The 19,194-nt window shown below is 41.8% G+C and overlaps 1 protein-coding gene across 1 annotated transcript in view; it reads left to right on the top strand.

The window, feature by feature from the left end:
• Positions 1-1,308: 1,308 nt before the first annotated feature.
• Positions 1,309-19,194, top strand: part of LOC111959355 (carboxypeptidase D) — a 35,813-nt gene continuing 17,927 nt past the window's right edge. The window contains exons 1-2 of the mRNA XM_023980862.3: positions 1,309-2,113; positions 3,291-3,538. Coding sequence (XP_023836630.1) covers positions 1,455-2,113; positions 3,291-3,538 — 907 coding nt within the window. The 5' untranslated portion in view covers positions 1,309-1,454. The remainder of the gene's footprint in view (positions 2,114-3,290; positions 3,539-19,194) is intronic.

Below are 19,194 nucleotides of genomic sequence, written 5' to 3'. Positions count from 1 at the left end.
AATGCTAGTAAAACTAAGTGCATGGTCTTCAACCGATTGCTGCCCGCACCCTCTGGACGGTTCTGACCTAGAATATGTGGACAACTACAAATACCTAGGTGTCTGGTTAGACTGTAAACTCTCCTTCCAGACTCACATTAAGCATCTCCAATCCAAAATTAAATCTAGAATCGGCTTCCTATTTCGCAACAAAGCCTCCTTCACTCATGCTGCAAAACATACCCTCGTAAAACTGACTATCCTACCGATCCTTGACTTCGGCAATGTCATTTACAAAATAGCCTCCAAAACTCTACTCAGCGAATTGGATGTAGTCTATCCAAGTGCCATCTGTTTTGTCACCAAAGCCCCATATACTACCCACCACTGCGACCTGTATGCTCTTGTTGGCTGGCACTCACTACATATTCATCGTCAAACCCACTGGCTCCAGGTCATCTATAAGTCTTTGTTAGCTAAAGCCCCGCCTTATCTCAGCTCACTGGTCACCATAGCAGCACCCAGCCATAGCACGCGCTCCAGCAGGTATATTTCATTGGTCATCCCCAAAACCAACACTTCCTTTGGCCGCCTTTCCTTCCAGTTCTCTGCTGCCAATGACTGGAACGAATTGAAAAAATCACTGAAGCTGGRGTCTTATATCTCCCTCTCTAACTTTAAGCATCAGCTGTCAGAGCAGTTTACCGATCACTGTACCTGTACACAGCTAATCTGTAAATAGCACACCCAACTACCTCATCCCCATAGTGTTACTTATCCTCTTGCTCTTTCCCCCCCGCAGTATCTCTACTTTTACATCATCACCTGCACATCTATCACTCCAGTGTTAATGCTGAATTGTAATTATTTCGCCTCTATGGCCTATTTATTGCCTTACATCCCTACTCTTCTACATTTGCACACACTGTACATAGATTTTTCTATTGTGTTATTGACTGTACGTTTGTTTATGTGTAACACCGTGTTGTTGTTTTTGTCGCACTGCTTTGCTTTACCTTGGCCAGGTCGCAGTTGTAAATGAGAACTTGTTCCTAACTGGCCTACCTGGTTAAATAAAAGTGAAATAAATAAATAAATATTGAGAAAACAATGGCAATTTACAACCTACCATGTTTTATAAATATTCATACAATGCATTGCACTTTTTTGGAGGGGGGTTATTACAATACTGACTAATATTGTCAGATATACATTTTACAGAACTAAAATACACTAGTACTGTACTGTAGTCTCAAATTATATATTCTGCAAGCCACTTTAAAAAGAGGATCCTCCTCAAGAATAGTGACATCAAAACAAAGCCCCGCCCCTATGAACGCTTAACGGGAAGTTGAATGCATACAGGCAGGCTGGCCGGAGAGACAATAMTCTAGGTTAGCTCGATAGCAATGTTCTAAACGTTTACCTTTTTATTTCACAAGACTGGATATTCAAGAGGTAGGAGAGTAGGAAACATGGCAACATATTTGCTGGAGCATCGACATACAGCGCCGAAACTATGCGTCTCACTTTTCGTCTACCTCCTTTTTGTTGTTGGCCCCATCACGGCTCTCAGCGTCGGCGAGGCGAGGCTTGTCAGAAGCAACACCGTCGCGAAAGTGGAGGTAGAAGACTATACAAAATACTACAATTATGTCGAAATGACCCGGCTACTGAAGTTCATGGCCATGAAATACCCTTACATCTCCAACCTGTCCAGTATAGGCCAGTCCGTGCAGGGCAGGGAGTTGTGGGTTATGCGAATCACAAAGGACCCCAAAGCTGACGTACCGGGAAAACCCAAATGTAAATACGTGGGGAACATGCACGGGGACGAAACTATCTCGAGGCAGGTGTTGGTGTACCTTGTGAACTACCTACTGACGAGGTATGGAGAAGACCCGCGTATCACGGAGTTGGTGACGAGCACGGATATTTACATTATGCCCAGTATGAACCCAGACGGGTTCGAAAGGTCCAGAGAGGGGGACTGTAGTGGCGACGCTGGGGGTCGTTCCAACGCCAAGAACATGGACCTCAACAGAAGTTTTCCTGACCAGTTTGACAAAATCAACGTCCAGAAAGACGATGTTCCAGAGGTTACAGCTGTCATTAAATGGATCCTGGAGAAAAAGTATGTATTTCTTTCTTTCTCTGGTCAATTTACATAGACCTACATACAACATTATTTATGTTTGTTTAGCTCACATTGTTTATAACCTAATTCAGATGGCTCAAATGTATGGGCTACACCAGGGGTAGGCAACCCTTTTCCTGGAGTGGCGCAGGTACTGCAGAATTTTTTTCCAACATAGGCACCACCACACCTGACAAACTGAGATGATTGATTGCCTAAATTCAACACACCACACACCTGTTCTTCCAGGTTGGTTAAATACAAAATATGAAGTGACTCCAGGACCCTGGGCTCCACAGACATCGCTTACTGCAAATGGTAACTGCTGCACCCAAGGACTTTACTGGCAGCCTGCATCTGTCGTTGTTCCTATTGTTCTTAAGCACCTCCTCGTGGACCCCAAATACCACCTCCCTCCCCCCCGAAGGATCTCTCCATTTACCTAAGGGCCCACTGTTGCCAGCTAACTGTTGGGAATGCCCTCGATCAACATCAGACTCCAATAGGCCAACATAAGTAGCCTGCCATACTACTTTAGGCCGGCTACCTTTGTCTAAAGACCTRTCAAAACAAGCACTATACCTTCCAGCTGTCACTAAACAAACAGCTGTTGAAAAACATCTAATGATGTTGGCTGGAGTCTTTGCCAATTTCAAGGGCCTTTCTCTGACACCGCCTAGTATAGAGGTCCTGGATGGCAGGGAGCTCGACCCCGGTGATTTACTGGGCCGTGCGCACTATCCTCTGTAGCGCCTTGCTGTTGGATGCTGAGCAGTTGCCATACCAAGCGGTGACGCAACCAGTCAGGATGCTCTCGATGGTGCAACTGTAGAACTTTTTGAGGATCTGAGGTCCCATGCCAGATCTTTTCAGCCTCCTATGGGGGAATAGGCGTTGTCGTGCCCTCCTCACGACTGTCTTGGTGCGTTTGGACCTTGATAGGTCCTTAGTGATGTGGACACCAAGGAACGTGAAGCTCTCGACCCGCTCCACTACAGCCCCATCGATGTGAATGGGGGCGTGCTCGTGTGTGTACTTCAAATCAGCCTTGGATAGTGAAAGGTTTCCCCCCCTTGGCCTTGACAATAGTATGTAGGCTGCAGACAGTAGATACCAGGCTTACTATATATCCCCTGCCTCCTGATAACATTGTTTTGTTGTTATGTACCTCCAGGTTTGTCCTGTCAGGGAACCTGCATGGTGGCACTGTGGTGGCCAGCTACCCCTTTGATGACTCAGCCTCCCACAAGATGCAGGGTTACTACAGCAGCTCTGTGGACGACAACCTGTTTAAACACCTGGCGCTGACCTACGCCAAGAACCACCCCGTCATGAGGACCGGGGAACCCAAGTGCCCAGATACCCCCGACGAAACTTTTGAGGATGGCATCGTCAACGGGGCAAAGTGGTACGATGTATCCGGTAAGACTTTTTCCTTCTTAACTGTCAGACCACTGATGATGCTCTTTTTTTAGGGAGGTCATATTCTTTTTCCTTCTTCGTTTGTTGAAAAGAGGTGATGGTTCACACACAAAGTAGCCTAGACCAGCTCCAATATTTTCCTTTCTTGATATATTCTAATATATTTTCTTCTCTTCTTCGTAAGTTGTTTCCTTGGCTTCTTCAGTTGCTTTTTTTGATTGTTTAACTCAGTATCCCTCCTCATCACTCTCAGAATAATCGCACATTGTTGAGACAGAGAGCGGAGTGCTGGGTTGCCATGACGACTACGTCTATTGGTGTCTATTTTGAATTTGTCTCTTCTCAGGGACTGACAAAATCATGTGGTATTTTTACTTTTCAGGCGTTCATAATTAGTTGGAGTTCAGGTTTTACTCAGCTCAGTGTTGTATGAGTTCATGGCGACACCTTGAAATGAATATCGAATGACATGTACTGTAGGGTATTAAAGGGTATWTGATAACATGTATAGTGTGGGCTTTCACTACCATGGTACAGGCCTACTTTTTGTCATTGGGACAAAGCCTGATGTGTGATGTATAGGCTATGTGTTGCCATGAAAAGGGGTTAATTAATTAGTGTGATGGTTTCCTCTGTCTTTGCTACTGTACATTTTCCATGGCCCAATTTTCACAGAATATCTTCTTCCCTACCACTCATTTTGGGTCTATTTGAGAACCAAACCAGCAGATCCACAGTCTAGTCTTAATTTAAAACCCCACTAATTAGGTTATTTAATCCGAGTATGGCTTTGAACATACAAGAAGAATTAGCACTGAATTTTCACAGTGAATTATTGTAATATTTKTTKGTGTCAATTAATGCCACAAGGGATYGGTTGCCATCTGGCGATTTGACACCAAAATAAAATTGAAATTATTCATAATGTCATTAATTCATTCATTACAGGTGTTCCATTGCACTGACTTCACTATCTAGCAAAGCAGCTGTGGCAGAGGACAACAGACCCAGCTAGCTAGTATTGTTTTATTCACCTCTGCAGGACAGACCTGCTCTCTGTTCTCTCCTCACAGAAAGCCTGACTGGTCTCAGGTTATCCTATCCGTCTTTTACGAGCTGTCTGTGTGTGCGTGTGCGCGTGCGTGTGTGAGAGAGACGACCTGTCCATGCAGCTTGCTGTCCCCCCCCTTCATGTTCAGGAATACCAGTGTCTGTGGTCCATAGGCAGTAACCGGACCCCCAGTCTCTGTGTTGTGCTGTGTGGCTGCTAGCAGGTCAGGAGGTTGGGAAGAGAGCCAGACTAGGGGTGATGAGATGATTCTGTAATTTGAGTCTGAAGGTTTAAGGTGATCGTCAAGGCTTTTCCTGTAAAGACATGTGCGGTCATCACCGTGTGTGTGTGTGCGCGCGTGTGCGTATTTACAGTGAGAATGTTTATCATGTGTCTGTGTGAGTCAAATAGGGAGTTGTGAGTTCCATGTATATTCTCAGACATTCCTCAATAATCCCTGAACCCGCTCTAACAGACTGCCTCTGTTTCAGTTGTAAATTATGACTCAGCAGAAGACTAATTCTGGTTACTTCATCATTACTCACCTGAATCTAAATTGACTGCCTCCGTGGTTAATGGAGACTGCAGGAGATAGAGTTCATCTGATGCATAGATCTGTCTTCTATAAGCACTGTTAAAGGAACAGCAGAGGTGTCATTTAAAGGTGAAACTAGGAGGTGTAAGGATTAGGTGTCTTAACCAGTTTTAATTTATWTAATTTAATCTTTATTTAACCAGTTGAGAACAAGTTCTCATTTTACAACTGCAACCTGGCCGAGATAAAGCAAAGCAATGCGACAAAAACAACAACACAGAGTTACACATAAACAAACGTACAGTCAATAACACAAAGGAAAAGAAAAATCTATGTACAGTGTGTGCAAATGTAGGGAGGGAGGCAATAAATAGGCCATAGAGGCAAAAATAATTACAATTTAGCATTACTACTGGAGTGATAGATGTGCAGATGATGATGTGCAAGTAGAGATACTGGTGTGCAAAAGAGCAAGAGTGTAAGTAATAATATGGAGATAGTCAGGTGTGCTATTTATAGATTGGCTGTGTACAGGTACAGTGATCGGTAAGCTGCTCAGACAGCTGATGCTTAAAGTTAGAGGGAGATATGACTCCAGCTTCAGAGATTTTTGCAATTTGTTCCAGTCATTGGCAGCAGAGAACTGGAAGGAAAGGCGGCCAAAGGGAGTGTTGGCTTTGGGGATGACCAGTGCAATATGCCTGCTGGAGCGTGTACTACTGGTGAGTGTTGCTATGGTGACCAGTGAAATGAGATAAGGCGGGGCTTTACCTAGCAAAGACTTATAGATGACCTGGAGCCAGTGGGTTTGACGACCGATATGTAGTGAGTGCCAGCCAACGAGAGCATACAGGTCGCAGTGGTGGGTAGTATATGGGGCTTTGGTGATAAAACGGATGGCACTGTGATAGACTACATCCAGTTTGCTGAGTAGAGTGTTGGGGGCTATTTTGTAAATGACATCGCCGAAGTCAAGGATCTGTAGGATAGTCATTTTTACGAGGGTATGTTTGGTGGCATGAGTGAAGGAGGCTTTGTTGCGAAATAGGAAGCCGATTCTAGATTTAATTTTGGATTGGAGATGCTTAATGTGAGTCTGGAAGGAGAGTTTACAGTCTAACCAGACACCTATGTATTTGTAGTTGTCCACATATTCTATGTCAGAACCGTCCAGATTAGTGATGCTAGTCGGGCGGAAGGGTGCGGACAGCAATCGGTTGAAGAGCATTCACTTAGTTTTACTAGCATTTAAAAGCAGTTGGAAGCCACGGAAGGAGTGTTGTATGGCGTTGAAGCTCGTTTGGAGGTTTGTAAGTACAGTGTCCAAAGAAGGGCCAGATGTATACAGAATGGTGTCATCTAATGAAATATGAGTCCATTCTCTGATGAACTTTGAGAAAAGACTTACACAATGCTCAATGAGGAAATGACAGGACTGAAATGTACCCAACGATATCGTAGGATCTTATTAGAACATTACGAATGTGAGTTTAGAATCTAGATAATTGTCATTATGACCTTCCCGAGAGGTGACTGTTGAGAAATAATAATAGGGAGAGGGAGGGAGGGAAAGTTTAGGTACCTGGCGGTGTGGGTTGACTTGGATAATTGCAATAGATGACTGATAACCTTTTGACAAGCTTTTTTTGTAGACACATTTTATAGCTAGTTTACCTCTTTCCTGTATGCCAGGGGTGTCAAACTCATTCCATGGAGGGCCTAGTGCAGCATTTCCCAAACTCGGTCCTCGGGACCCCAAGGGGTGCATGTTTTTTTTTCTTCCCTAACACTACACAGCTGATTCAGATGATCAAAGCTTGATAATTTGTTGATTATTAGAATCAGCTGTGCAGTGCTAGGACAAAAACAAAAACGTGCACCACTTTGGGTCCTAAGGACCGAGTTTAGGAAACCCTGGCCTTGTGTGCTAGTTTTTCCTTTCAACTCAATATTAATTAATGAACAGGTTATAAACTACTTGGGCCTATAGCCTATTCATAGCCTAAATCATTTTAAGTAGCCTAGTCCTTTTACTAACCAGCAATACCCACTGCTCTGTTTCTGAACGTTCATATTATTAATCTTTTTTTACCTTTATTTAACCAGGAAAACCCCATGTGAGACCCAGAGTCTCTTTCAAGGGAGACCTGGCCAAGAAGGCAGAAACAATCAATACATTACTGAATTACAACAAATACAACAACATGATCCAGCCTTAAAAAAGCATTACACTCTATCAGTGTCTCCCATCAAATTGTTAAATTAATTCAGTGGCACTAACATATTGTAGATTGTAGACTATTCCATGCCTCTGGTGCACAAGATGAGAAGGCAGTCTTGCCTAATACTGTAAATGTCCTGGGGACTTTAAGTAGCAACCACAAAGCAGACCCGGTATGGTAACTGCTGGTGGTGAAGGAGACCAGACTACGGAGGTAAAGAGGGAATTTACCCGAAAGGGCTTTGTAGATGAACTCATACAAATGTAGCTTTCTGCGCATATAAAGTCAGGTCCATGCAATGGTGGGTGAGTGACTTGGTATTTGTAATAAAGTGCAAGGATGCATGATAAACAGAGTCCAGTCTCTGTAAGACAGAGGAGGCTGCATACATATACAGTTGAAGTCGGAAGTTTACATAGACTTAGGTTGGAGTCATTAACTTSTTTTTCAACCACTCCACAAATTTCTTGTTAACAAACTATAGTTTTGGCAAGTCGGTTAGGACATCTACTTTCTGCATGATACAAGTAATTTTTCCAACAATTGTTTACAGACAGATTATTTCACTTATAATTCACTGTATCACAATTCCAGTGGGTCAGAAGTTGACTGTGCCTTTAAACAGCTTGGAAAATTCCATAAAATTTTGTCATGGCTTTAGAATCTTCTGATAGGCTAATTGACATCATTTGAGTCAATTGGAGGTGTACCTATGGATGTATTTCAAGGCCTACCTTCAAACTCTGTGCCTCTACTTGACATCATGGGAAAATCAAAAGAAATCAGCCAACACCTCAGAAAACAAATTGTAGACCTCCACAAGTCTGGTTCATCCTTGGGAGCAATTTCCAAACGCCAGAAGGTACCACGTTCATCTGTACAAACAATAGTATGCAAGTATAAACACCATGGGACCACGCAGCCGTCATACCGCTCAGGAAGGAGACCCGTTCTGTCTCCTAGAGATGAATGTACTTTGGTGCGAAAAGTACAAATCAATCCCAGAACAACAGCAAAGGACCTTTAAGATGCATCGGTCCATGGAACCCTTAACCGATCCAAATGTATATACTCTGTCAGAAAAATGTCATGAATCGTTGGTTCACAGTTTCTTTTGCTCATATTTTTTCTACCTTCTAAAAATACCTCATATTTTGTGACAACTGCGTTAATCTACAAGTCATTTTGCATTCCGAACAACCTCAATATCAGCAGTCTAGTCACACTGCGCACTGTGCTCTGCTTCATGCACTGTCCACCTTATTCCTGATCTTGCACATCTGTGCGGCACCTATTAGGCTTTATTATTGACTGACAGCCAATTGATTTGATAGGTTATTGTTATCAAATGCGCTGTTGAAAGTGGTGTTTTACCGGAATATAAGTAAGGTACCAGAGACACAACTCTGGCTATTAGCCCAAATGCTGAACAGGGTTTACATCAGATTTTATTTTAATCAGGTTCACCATCAGTAATAGTTTTGGTTGTTTTGCTTTATGCAATCAGTGTATATGGTCATTTTTAGATATACAGGGTAAAGTTGATAATTTCATAATGATGACAGCCATCATCACTTTTGCGAGGGAAGCGGCACTGCATTGTCGAAACGGGAGGAGCTCACTTCATAGAAACTTCCAAATGGTCAAAACCACTTCATTTTAAGACTGGGTGAAATCCGAAGTTCTGCTATATATTCATTGGCTATGTCATGGCTAATTTGTAAAGATACATATTGATACATTACTAGCTCACTTTTAAGTGGGTGATAGTTTAAAGCATTCATTGCCTCCCCCTAATCTAATAGGGGGGTGGTAGATGCCTTATGGCTCAGGTGACTAGATACACCATAGACATATACATCATACACACAGGCAGACAGACGTCAGCTCAAACAGATCCCGCTCATGAGCTCCATCAGAAGCAGATTTGAATTTACTATGGTAAATTAATGTTTATTCACCAAATGTTAATGCATTGAACCGAATCTCATTGATTTGTTTGTCTAATCATACCAAATCCCTTCGAATAATTTTAAACTAAAGCGTATCGTTCCTGCATTGTATCGGTGCCATGATATGTACGAATCGTCTTGAAAGATGCACATCCCTACCTACTATTTAACCTTTATTTAACTAAGCAAGTCAGTTAAGAACAAATTCTCATTTACAATGATGGCCTACCCCGGCCAAACCCTAACCCGGGCGACGCTGGGCCAATTGTGCACCGCCCCTATGGGACTCCCAATCACGGCCGGTTGTGATACAGCCTGGAATTGAACCAGGGTCTGTAGTGACACCTCTCGCACTGAGATGCGGTGCCTTAGACCACTGTGCCACTCAGGAGCCCTATAGGTCTGTTATTTGTTTTTCATAACTGATAGTTATCTCATCGATAGGCTGCTGTTTTCTAGCTCACTGACATCACAGCTAACCTGTTAACAGTCATCGGGACAAATCATTATGCTGTAGTAGAGAACTATATTGAAGAACATATGTGGCCTCATTTACGGTTACAATACTGAAGGCCGATTTGCTCCAGCTCTGCACTGAATGTTATTCAAACAAGGTTGTTTTCCTGCTAGCCGGATTAGGTACCCTGTATTCATAGGCCTTGCAGCTTTATGTGTTTGTAGCTTTTGTCTGGATTCTGGAATGAATCAACTCTTTACTGGCGAATGAGAACAGGGCTGGTTGAGCAAGGTAGTAGGTCACTGTGGTTTGGGTAGGAGGCCAATACAAACAGGATTGCAGGGTTGGTAGCCTAATGCTACAAACATTCATCACTGCAAACAGAACAACAGACTTATGGTGTTTGTAGTGATGACAAGGTTAGTTCTGGGGAATTTCTCTCTTTTAGAAGTCAATTGCCATAAGACTCCCACTTGTCTTGTCGAAGGTCTGTCCTCTTATGATTATCAAAGTCAGTCAATGATCTACTTGTCTTGGGATGTGAAGTTAATGTAGGGCAATTCCACTGTAATGGAATTGTGCTGAGACTCAGATTTTTCACTTAAAATGTATGCCAAACAAAAACCATTGATTTCAAGCACTATGCATAAGGACTACTCTTAACAATTTAAACAGAACATTTTACAAAAACATATTCATTGGAAGATTGCATATTCGGGTATTATTCTATACACTGGCTATTAAGTAAGCATTTCACTGTAAGGTGTACACTTGTTGTATTCGGCACGTGACAAATAATATTTTTTATTTGATTTTAGATTTAATCATTTTAATGAGCTCCGCCACCAAACAAGACCTAATTTGGTTGGTCCGGACTGGACCAAATCTGAACCAATCATACATGTTTATGTTTCACAAGTTTGGACATCAAAGTACAGCACAGTGCAGTAGAGTAAACTTCAGTACATTTATAGTGTACTCAACTCTAGTGTGCTCAACTGTGTACTGTACTCCACTACTCTACTGTATAGTACAGGAATGTACTGAACTATACTTGACCTCTCTTTACTGTACTGTGCTCCACTGTACTGTTCCGTCCAAACTTGTGAAACATGGACGTCTATGATTAGTTCGGATTTGGTCCGGACTAGAGGTCGACCAATTATGATTTTTCACCGCCGATACCGATTTAATCGGCCGATTTATTAAAATGTGTTGTAATAATGACAATTACAACAATACTGAATGAACACTTATTTTAACTTTATATAATACATCAATAAAATCAATTTAGCCTCAAATAAATAATGAAACATGTTCAATTTGGTTTAAATAATGCAAAAACAAAGTGTTGGAGAAGAAAGTAAAAGTGCAATATGTGCCATGTAAGAAAGCTAACGTTTAAGTTCCTTGCTCAGAACATGAGAACATATGAAAGCTGGTGGTTCCTTTTAACATGAGTCTTCAATATTCCCAGGTAAGACGTTTTAGGTTGTAGTTATTATAGGAATTATAGGACTATTTCTCTCTATACCATTTGTATTTCATTAACCTTTGACTATTGGATGTTCTTATAGGCACTTTAGTATTGCCAGTGTAACAGTATAGCTTCTGTCTCTTATACACATCTAGATGTGTATAAGAGACAGGCGTTACCCATGCAGAGCAAGGGGAACAACTACTCCAAGTCTCAGAGCGAGTGACGTTTGAAACGCTATTAGCGCGCACCCCGCTAACTAGCTAGCCATTTCACATCGGTTACACCAGCATAATCTCGGGAGTTGATAGGCTTGAATTCATAAACAGCAGAGCTGCTGGCAAAACGCATGAAAGTGCTGTTTGAATGAATGCTTACGAGCCTGCTGGTGCCCACCATCGCTCAGTCAGACTGCTCTATCAAATCATAGACTTAATTATAACATAATAACACACAGAAATACGAGCCTTAGGTCATTAATATGGTCGAATCCGGAAACTATCATCTCGAAAACAAGACGTTTATTCTTTCAGTGAAATACGGAACCGTTCCGTATTTTATCAAACGGGTGGCATCCATAAGTCTAAATATTCCTGTTACATTGCACAACCTTCAATGTTATGTCATAATTACGTAAAATTCTGGCAAATTAGGCGGCCCAAACTGTTGCATATACACTGACTCTGCGTGCAATGAACGCAAGAGAAGTGACACAATTTCACCTGGTTAATATTGCCTGCTAACCTGGATTTCTTTTAGCTAAATATGCAGGTTTAAAAATATATACTTCTGTATATTGATTTTAAGAAAGGCATTGATGTTTATGGTTAGGTACACGTTGGAGCAACGATACGCACCGCATCGATTATATGCAACGCAGGACATGCTAGATAAACTAGTAATATCATCAACCATGTGTAGTTAACTAATGATTATGATTGATTGATTGTTTTTTATAAGATAAGTTTAATGCTAGCTAGCAACATACCTTGGCTTCTACTGCATTCGCGTATCAGGCAGGCTCCGCGTGGAGTGCAATGTAATCAGGTGGTTAGAGCGTTGGACTAGTTACCTGTAAGGTTGCAAGATTGAATCCCCTGAGCTGACAAGGTAAAAATCTGTCGTTCTGCCCCTGAACGAGGCAGTTAACCCACCGTTCCTAGGCCGTCATTGAAAATAAGAATGTGTTCTTAACTGATTTGCCTAGTTAAATAAGGATTAAATAAAAGTTTAAAAAATAAATAAAAAACTACAAAATCAGTGTCCAAAAATACTGATTTCCGATTGTTATGAAAACTTGAAATCGGCCCTTATTAATCGGCCATTCCGATTAATCGGTCGACCTCTAGTCCGGACCAAATGGACGAATATGTTTGGGCCGAATTAAGGCTGGTCTAGACGTCTGTGGACATTCGAAATCAAGGCTGTTTGGGACCAGACCAAAAAACGGTGTCTGTGGACGTTGAAATCAAGGCCAGGGCGGACTGACCAAATTTAAACTACATTTCAATGTCCATGGACTTCCGTGTTGGTCGGTGCTCAGTGGATGAGGATGCTGGTTACAGTAAATGGAAAGAGAGGGGGCTCATGGGTAGGTGTAAGAGTCGGAGAGGGAGGTTGGTAAAGGGAAGGAGAGGGACTGCAGAAATTCTGTTACAATTTTTTTTCTGAACTTCTGTTACTGATTTGGTMAAATAATTTCCTGTTTTAGTTATATAAAATTATTTTTCTGAATTATTATCAGTAAAAACATTAATTAATTGATAGGTCTACCTTGTTACTTCTGTGAAATTTAATTATCCTCCTTCCTTATATGGGAGAACATTTAGAAAATACCGTAAAGATATGTGGGTTTTTAGTAACGGAATTCCAAGACACAAGCCAATGTTTTATTTTGATGTACAGTGCCAGTCAAAAGATTGGACACCTACTCATTCAAGGTTTTTATTTTATTTATTTTTACTATTTTCTACATTGTAGAATAATAGTGAAGACATCAAAACTGTGAAATAACACATATGGAATAATGTAGTAACCAAAAAAGTGTTAAACAAATCAAAATATATTTTAGGTTCTTCAAAGTAGCCATCCTTTCCCTTGATGGCTTTGCACACACTTGGCATTCTCTCAACCAGCTTCATGAGGAATGCTTTTCCAACAGTCTTGAAGGAGTTCCCACGTATACTGAGCACTTGGCTGCTTTTCCTTCAGGTCATCTGATGCAGCACTCCATCACTTTCCTTCTTGGTCAAATAGCCCTTACACAGCCTGGAGGTGTGTTTTGGGTCATTGTACTGTTGAAAATCAAATGATAGTCCCACTAAATGCAAACCAGATGGGATGGCGTATCGCTGCAGAATGCTGTGGTAGCCATGCTGGTTAAGTGTGCCTTGAATTCTAAATAAATCACAGACCTGGCACCAGCAAAGCACCATCACACCACCTCCTCCATTCTTCACGGTGGTAACCACACATGCGGAGATCATCCGTTCACCTACTCGGCGTCTTTTGGTTGGAACCAAAAATCTAAAATTTGGACTCATCAGACCAAAGAACATATTTCCACCAGTCTAATGTCCATTGCTCGTGTTTCTTGGCCCAAGCAAGTCTCTTCTTATTATTGGTGTCCTTTAGTAGTGGTTTCTTTGCAGCAATTAGACCACGAAGGCCTGATTCACACAGTCTCCTCTGAACAGTTGATATTGAGATGTCTGTTACTTGAAGTCTGAAGCATTTATTTGGGCTGTAATCTGAGGTGCAGTTAACTCTAATGAACTTATCCTCTGCAGCGGAGGTAACTCTGGATCTTCCTTTCCTGTGGCGGACCTCATGAGAGCCAGTTTCATCATAGCGCTTGAGGGTTTTTGCGACTGCACTTGAAGAAACTTTTAAAGTTCTATACATTTTCTGGATTGACTGTCCTTCATGTATTAAAGTAATGATGGTCTGTCATTTCTCTTTGCTTATTTGAGCTGTTCTTGCCATAATATGGACTTAGCCTTATTTTGGTAAAAGACCATCTTCTGTATACCATCCCTACCTTGTCACACACAACTGATTGGCTCAAACGCAAGAAATTCCACAAATTAACTTAACAAGGCACACCTGTTAATTGAAATGCATTCCAGGTGACTACCTCATGAAGCTGGTTGAGAGAATGCCAAGTGTCCAAAGCTGTCATCAAGGCAAAGGGTGACTACTTTGAAGTATCTCAAATATAAACTATATTTGTTTAACACTTTTTTGGTTATGATTCCATATGTGTTATTTCATAGTTTTGATGTCTTCACTATTATTCTACAATGTAGAAAATAGTAAACATAAAGAAACTCTGGAATGAGTAGGTGTGTCCAAACTTTTCACTGGTACTCTATTTCTAATAACTTGTAATACTTTTTCTAAGACCCCTTTTCCATCTGTTTATCATGAAACCAAAGCCTGTGCTTATTCCAATATGTTTTTAATAAGAAATGGTTGAAAATGGATATACGCCATAATTCCTAAAAAAAAGATTGACTCTTAGCTTTCATTTGACACTCAATTTGACATGCTCCTATGATCTTCACATGTTGGTGTTTATGGGTTCTTTTACATGGAAGTTACCTGAACAAAAACTATATGGGAGCTTACATTTAATATGTAGTGTTAAACCAAAGTTTATTTAGTTTTACAGTAACATACAGCTAACTGGCTGCCATCAAGTTACCATAAAAACAACTGGATTTTCCTTTTTACAGTGTAATGTTACATTCATTCCTGTTCACCTTTCTCTTTGTCCTCTACCACTTCAGAGTAAAGTGAAGAGGGAGTAACAGGCCTAGTGTATTTACATGTAACCCCACGTAGCCTCTTTAACGCCGTTCGTTCTTATATTATGTATCGTTGGGGGCTTTGGCCAGGGCATGGGTCAGGTGAAAGATATAGACACAATGGTTACCTCACAGTGAGATGATGAGCAGTGTTTTCCCTAATTGCCAGCCGCCGTCTAAACAGCCGATAACAGACTCATTGTCGGCCGGCTACCTTTTCCACTTCACTTCAGGCTTCTGCTCATTTAAAAGTTTCAAGTTTGCTAGTCAGAAAAGTCTGTATAGCCTTCTCCCGCTAGAATGAACGATATGCATCTTCTATTGATACGACAGGCGCCTGTCAGTCACAAAGCGAGCGATGACCTGGAAACACTGCTGGTTTGTCAGTCGGCTGTCTGTCCCTCCGCTTGGTACCTGTGTTGTTTTTGTTATCTGTGGTTGGCTGCAGTCAAATTTATTTTCACGGAGGAGGGAGAGCATGATGCTCCTTCATCTCCTGTGAGTGAATTTACACGTGCCATTTAATGTAAGTGGTAACAATGAGTTGAAATCCACTTAATTACTGTTTTTTGGCACATTCATTTATTTTATGTTGCGTGTTTCAACTTTCATATAACCAGCCACGGAGTTGGGTGCATAGGCCATTTACTTTCCTTTGATTGGCGACCGAACAGCAAATGTTGGCTAGATTATAAAAGGTGTCGAACTGACAAAATAAAGTACATCTCCTTATATCCCTTCGCTATTTTTAAATCATACAATATGGTTATGTCCATGGTATCGCATTGGGACAAGTAAAACAAATCTTGTTTGTTCACTCTGGCCAGTTTATTAGGTACACCACCCTGTTCACAAATGGTTCGCTCCTACAGCCAATGAGTCACGTGACTGTGGCTTGCTAAATGAAGCAGGTAGACGGTCATCGAGGCATTCAGTTACTGTTCGAATGAACGTTATAAGGAGCAAAATGAGTGACCTTAGTGACTTTGAGCGTGGTATACCTGTAGGTACAGGGCGCGCCTGTTCCTGTATCTCAGAAACGGCCTGGCTCCTGGGCTTTTCACGCACAACAGTGTCTAGGGTTTACCAAGAATGGTGCGACAAACAAAAACATCCAGTCAGCGGCAGTCCTGTGGGTGAAAAAAAACGCTTGTTGATGAGAGGTTGAAGGAAAATGGCAAGAATTGTGCAAGCTAACAGGTGGGCAACAAACAGACTAATAATGGCTCCATACAACAGTGGTGTGCAGAACGGCATCTCGGAACGCACAACTCGTTGGTCCTTGTCACGGATGGGCTACTGCAGCAGGCAACCACATTGGGTTCCACTCCTTTCAGCTAAAAACAAGAAGAAGCCACTCCAGTGGGCACGCGATCACCAACACTGGACAATTGAGGAGAGGAAAAATAATCCCGGTTGCGTCATGCTGATGGCAGAGTCAGGATTTGGCGTAAGAAGCATGAGTCCATGGCTTCATCCTGCCTGGTGTCAATGGTACAGGCTGGTGGCAGTGGTGTAATGGCATGGGGAATGTTTTCCTGGCATGTTAGGTCCCTTGATATCAATTGAGCAACGTTTCCATGCCCCAAAGAATTCAGGCTGTTCGGGAGGCAAAGTGGGGTCTCACCTGGTACTAGCGATTATCTGCGGCTACATTTTGAAAACATTCAATGAAGATGTTGAATCCTCACTGCAGGAACAGTAGGTGGTGTTAAGAGAGCCTCATTCTGGTCCAAAATATGATAACAGATTGAAGGTTATAAAAGGTAATGATACTTCTATGGTATTATTAAAGATATTGATATAGGCCTACTGATTAAAGTGTCAAAAATGTAGTAGTCAACTGCTGCTTTCTGTGTAGCAAAGCCCATTTTTAACACCTGCTTCATTGTGCACTCCCACTTTTATACAATATGTCGGGTGGTCTTACCACTGAAAATGTTTGCATTTTTAAAACCATTTTCCTGCAATTCTATATTGTTTCTGTCTGTACATGTGACTTTATTCTCAAGAGGACAGGTTTAATGTTAAAAAGGTTATCTTATTTTAAAAATTGACCTGATCATAGGCCTAGACGATATCTGAATTCATTTTTACTCAATACCACAACTCATTTGATCAATCTGGGAGGTAAAGTCTTTAAAGTATTAAATCATTTAGTGCAGTGTATTTTGGATGGAATCAAGCTGTTAGAATGTCCCAGAGGCCACCAAAATAGAGCTCGTTCTGCAAAGTAGCCAGCCGGAACTCCCTGGCTGGCTACTTTTTCCCTATTTAGCTGCCTACTCCATGTACTTAGGGAAAACACTGGATGAGGGTGTGTTTAGCCTATTCCAGGAGTGAATGACTTCCCTCTCTCATTGAAGCCACGGAAGTTCAAGGCCGACCACGGTACTGCAGGTATTGTTAGCAGAAAACAGGATCCCCATTATAGTGAATGTAAAAATGGCAATCTTTATGTAAAATGAAAAAACATCTAAGACAATCATGGCATCAATAATTGCTTCTAATACACCAGATGTATGTCATTGAACCGATTATTTTAAAATAGCACACAGAGGAAATTCTAAGGATAATTTAGTTGCTACAGTACAAGTACCCGGTCGGCCTTCAACTCAATGAGAGGGGGCAGACTGCAATGTCACTTCCTGGAGTAGCTCAAACTGCGCATGTTATGTCTCCATGAGACGTCATCTTAACCGACTTCATTTGGCTTTAATGCACTATTGAGTATTCACATAGGAATGAATGGTATCACACGATTGATGGCTTTGTCCATTCATAAACTACATGACCAAAAGTATGTGGACATCTGCCCGTCGATCATCTCATTCAACAAATCATGAGCATTAATATGGAATTGGTCCCCCCTTTGCTGCTATAACAGCCTCCACTCTTCTGGGAAGGCTTTCTACTAGATGTTGGAACATTGCTGCGGGGACTTGCCTCCCTTCAGCCTCAAGACCATTAGTGCTCTTGTGCTGATGTTGCTTCCAGAGGCTGTTTGGGACTCAGTAGTGAGTGTTGCAACTGAGGACAGAGTTTTACGCGCCACCGTTTCAGTATTCCGCGGTCCCGTTCTGTGCGCTTGTGTGGCCTACCACTTCACGGTTGAGCCATTGTTGCTCCTCGACGTTTCCACTTCAAAATAACAGCACTTACAGTTGACCGGGGCAGCTCTAGCAGGGCAAAACTTTGATGAACTGACTTGTTGGGAAGGTGGCATCGTATGACGGTGCCACACTGAAAGTCACTGAGCTCTTCAGTTAGGCCGTTCTACTGCCAATGTTTGTCTGTGTAGATTGCATGACTGTATACACCTGTCAGCAACTGTTTTGGCTGAAATAGCTGAATCCACAAATTTGAAGGGGTGTCCCACATACTTTTGTATATATCGTATATATACAGTCATTGGTGTATCCTGCCGGGAGGGAGGATGTGGAGGTTGGGGCTGATAGGCTAGATGTCCTGTCATGAGCTCTATGTCTGGAGGATGTTTGCTCTCAGATATTGTCTACTATGACATGTCATATGATACTCACATTACAGGTGCCGCCAGGCAAATCGTTAAACATGAAAAGTCACTGTAAGATTACTATTATTAGGAGCATTGTTACAATGCACACTGTACAGTCTTTTTCATGCTAAGGTTATTAGCCAGTGTCCATAGAGGCACTGTCAGAGACATAGCCTAGGCCTGTTGCACCCTGCTGGTGTCACCATAGGGGACTAAGCCCTTGGGAACTATTCTAACTAACATCTCTAAAGTACTCTCTAACAGGCTCACATGGGACACCACCATGTTGATCTGTTTCACTACAGATGTCAGCTTAGCATAACTAGACTGGGGCTTGCACACACCCTGCCATTTAACAGCCATGCAAGGCAGTCCAACAAGTGTTGCAATGTTTCCTCTACCATGACTCAAGCAAAATATTATGAGAACTGTAGAAATATATTTTGTGCTATGCTGCCGCCATAAGGCCTGGCATCAAATAGATTTATAATAACCCACCATACAACTGTCTTGTGGTTTTATATCTAAACTCTTCAAATCAACGTTTATTTGTCATGTGCGCCGAATACAATAGGTGTAGACCTTACAGTGAAATGCTTACTTACAGGCTCTAACCAATAGTGCAAAAAAGGTGTT

Source organism: Salvelinus sp. IW2-2015, linkage group LG4p, assembly GCF_002910315.2.
Source record: "Salvelinus sp. IW2-2015 linkage group LG4p, ASM291031v2, whole genome shotgun sequence".
NCBI lineage: Eukaryota > Metazoa > Chordata > Actinopteri > Salmoniformes > Salmonidae > Salvelinus > Salvelinus sp. IW2-2015.
This window is presented reverse-complemented; position numbering and strand designations above follow the sequence as displayed.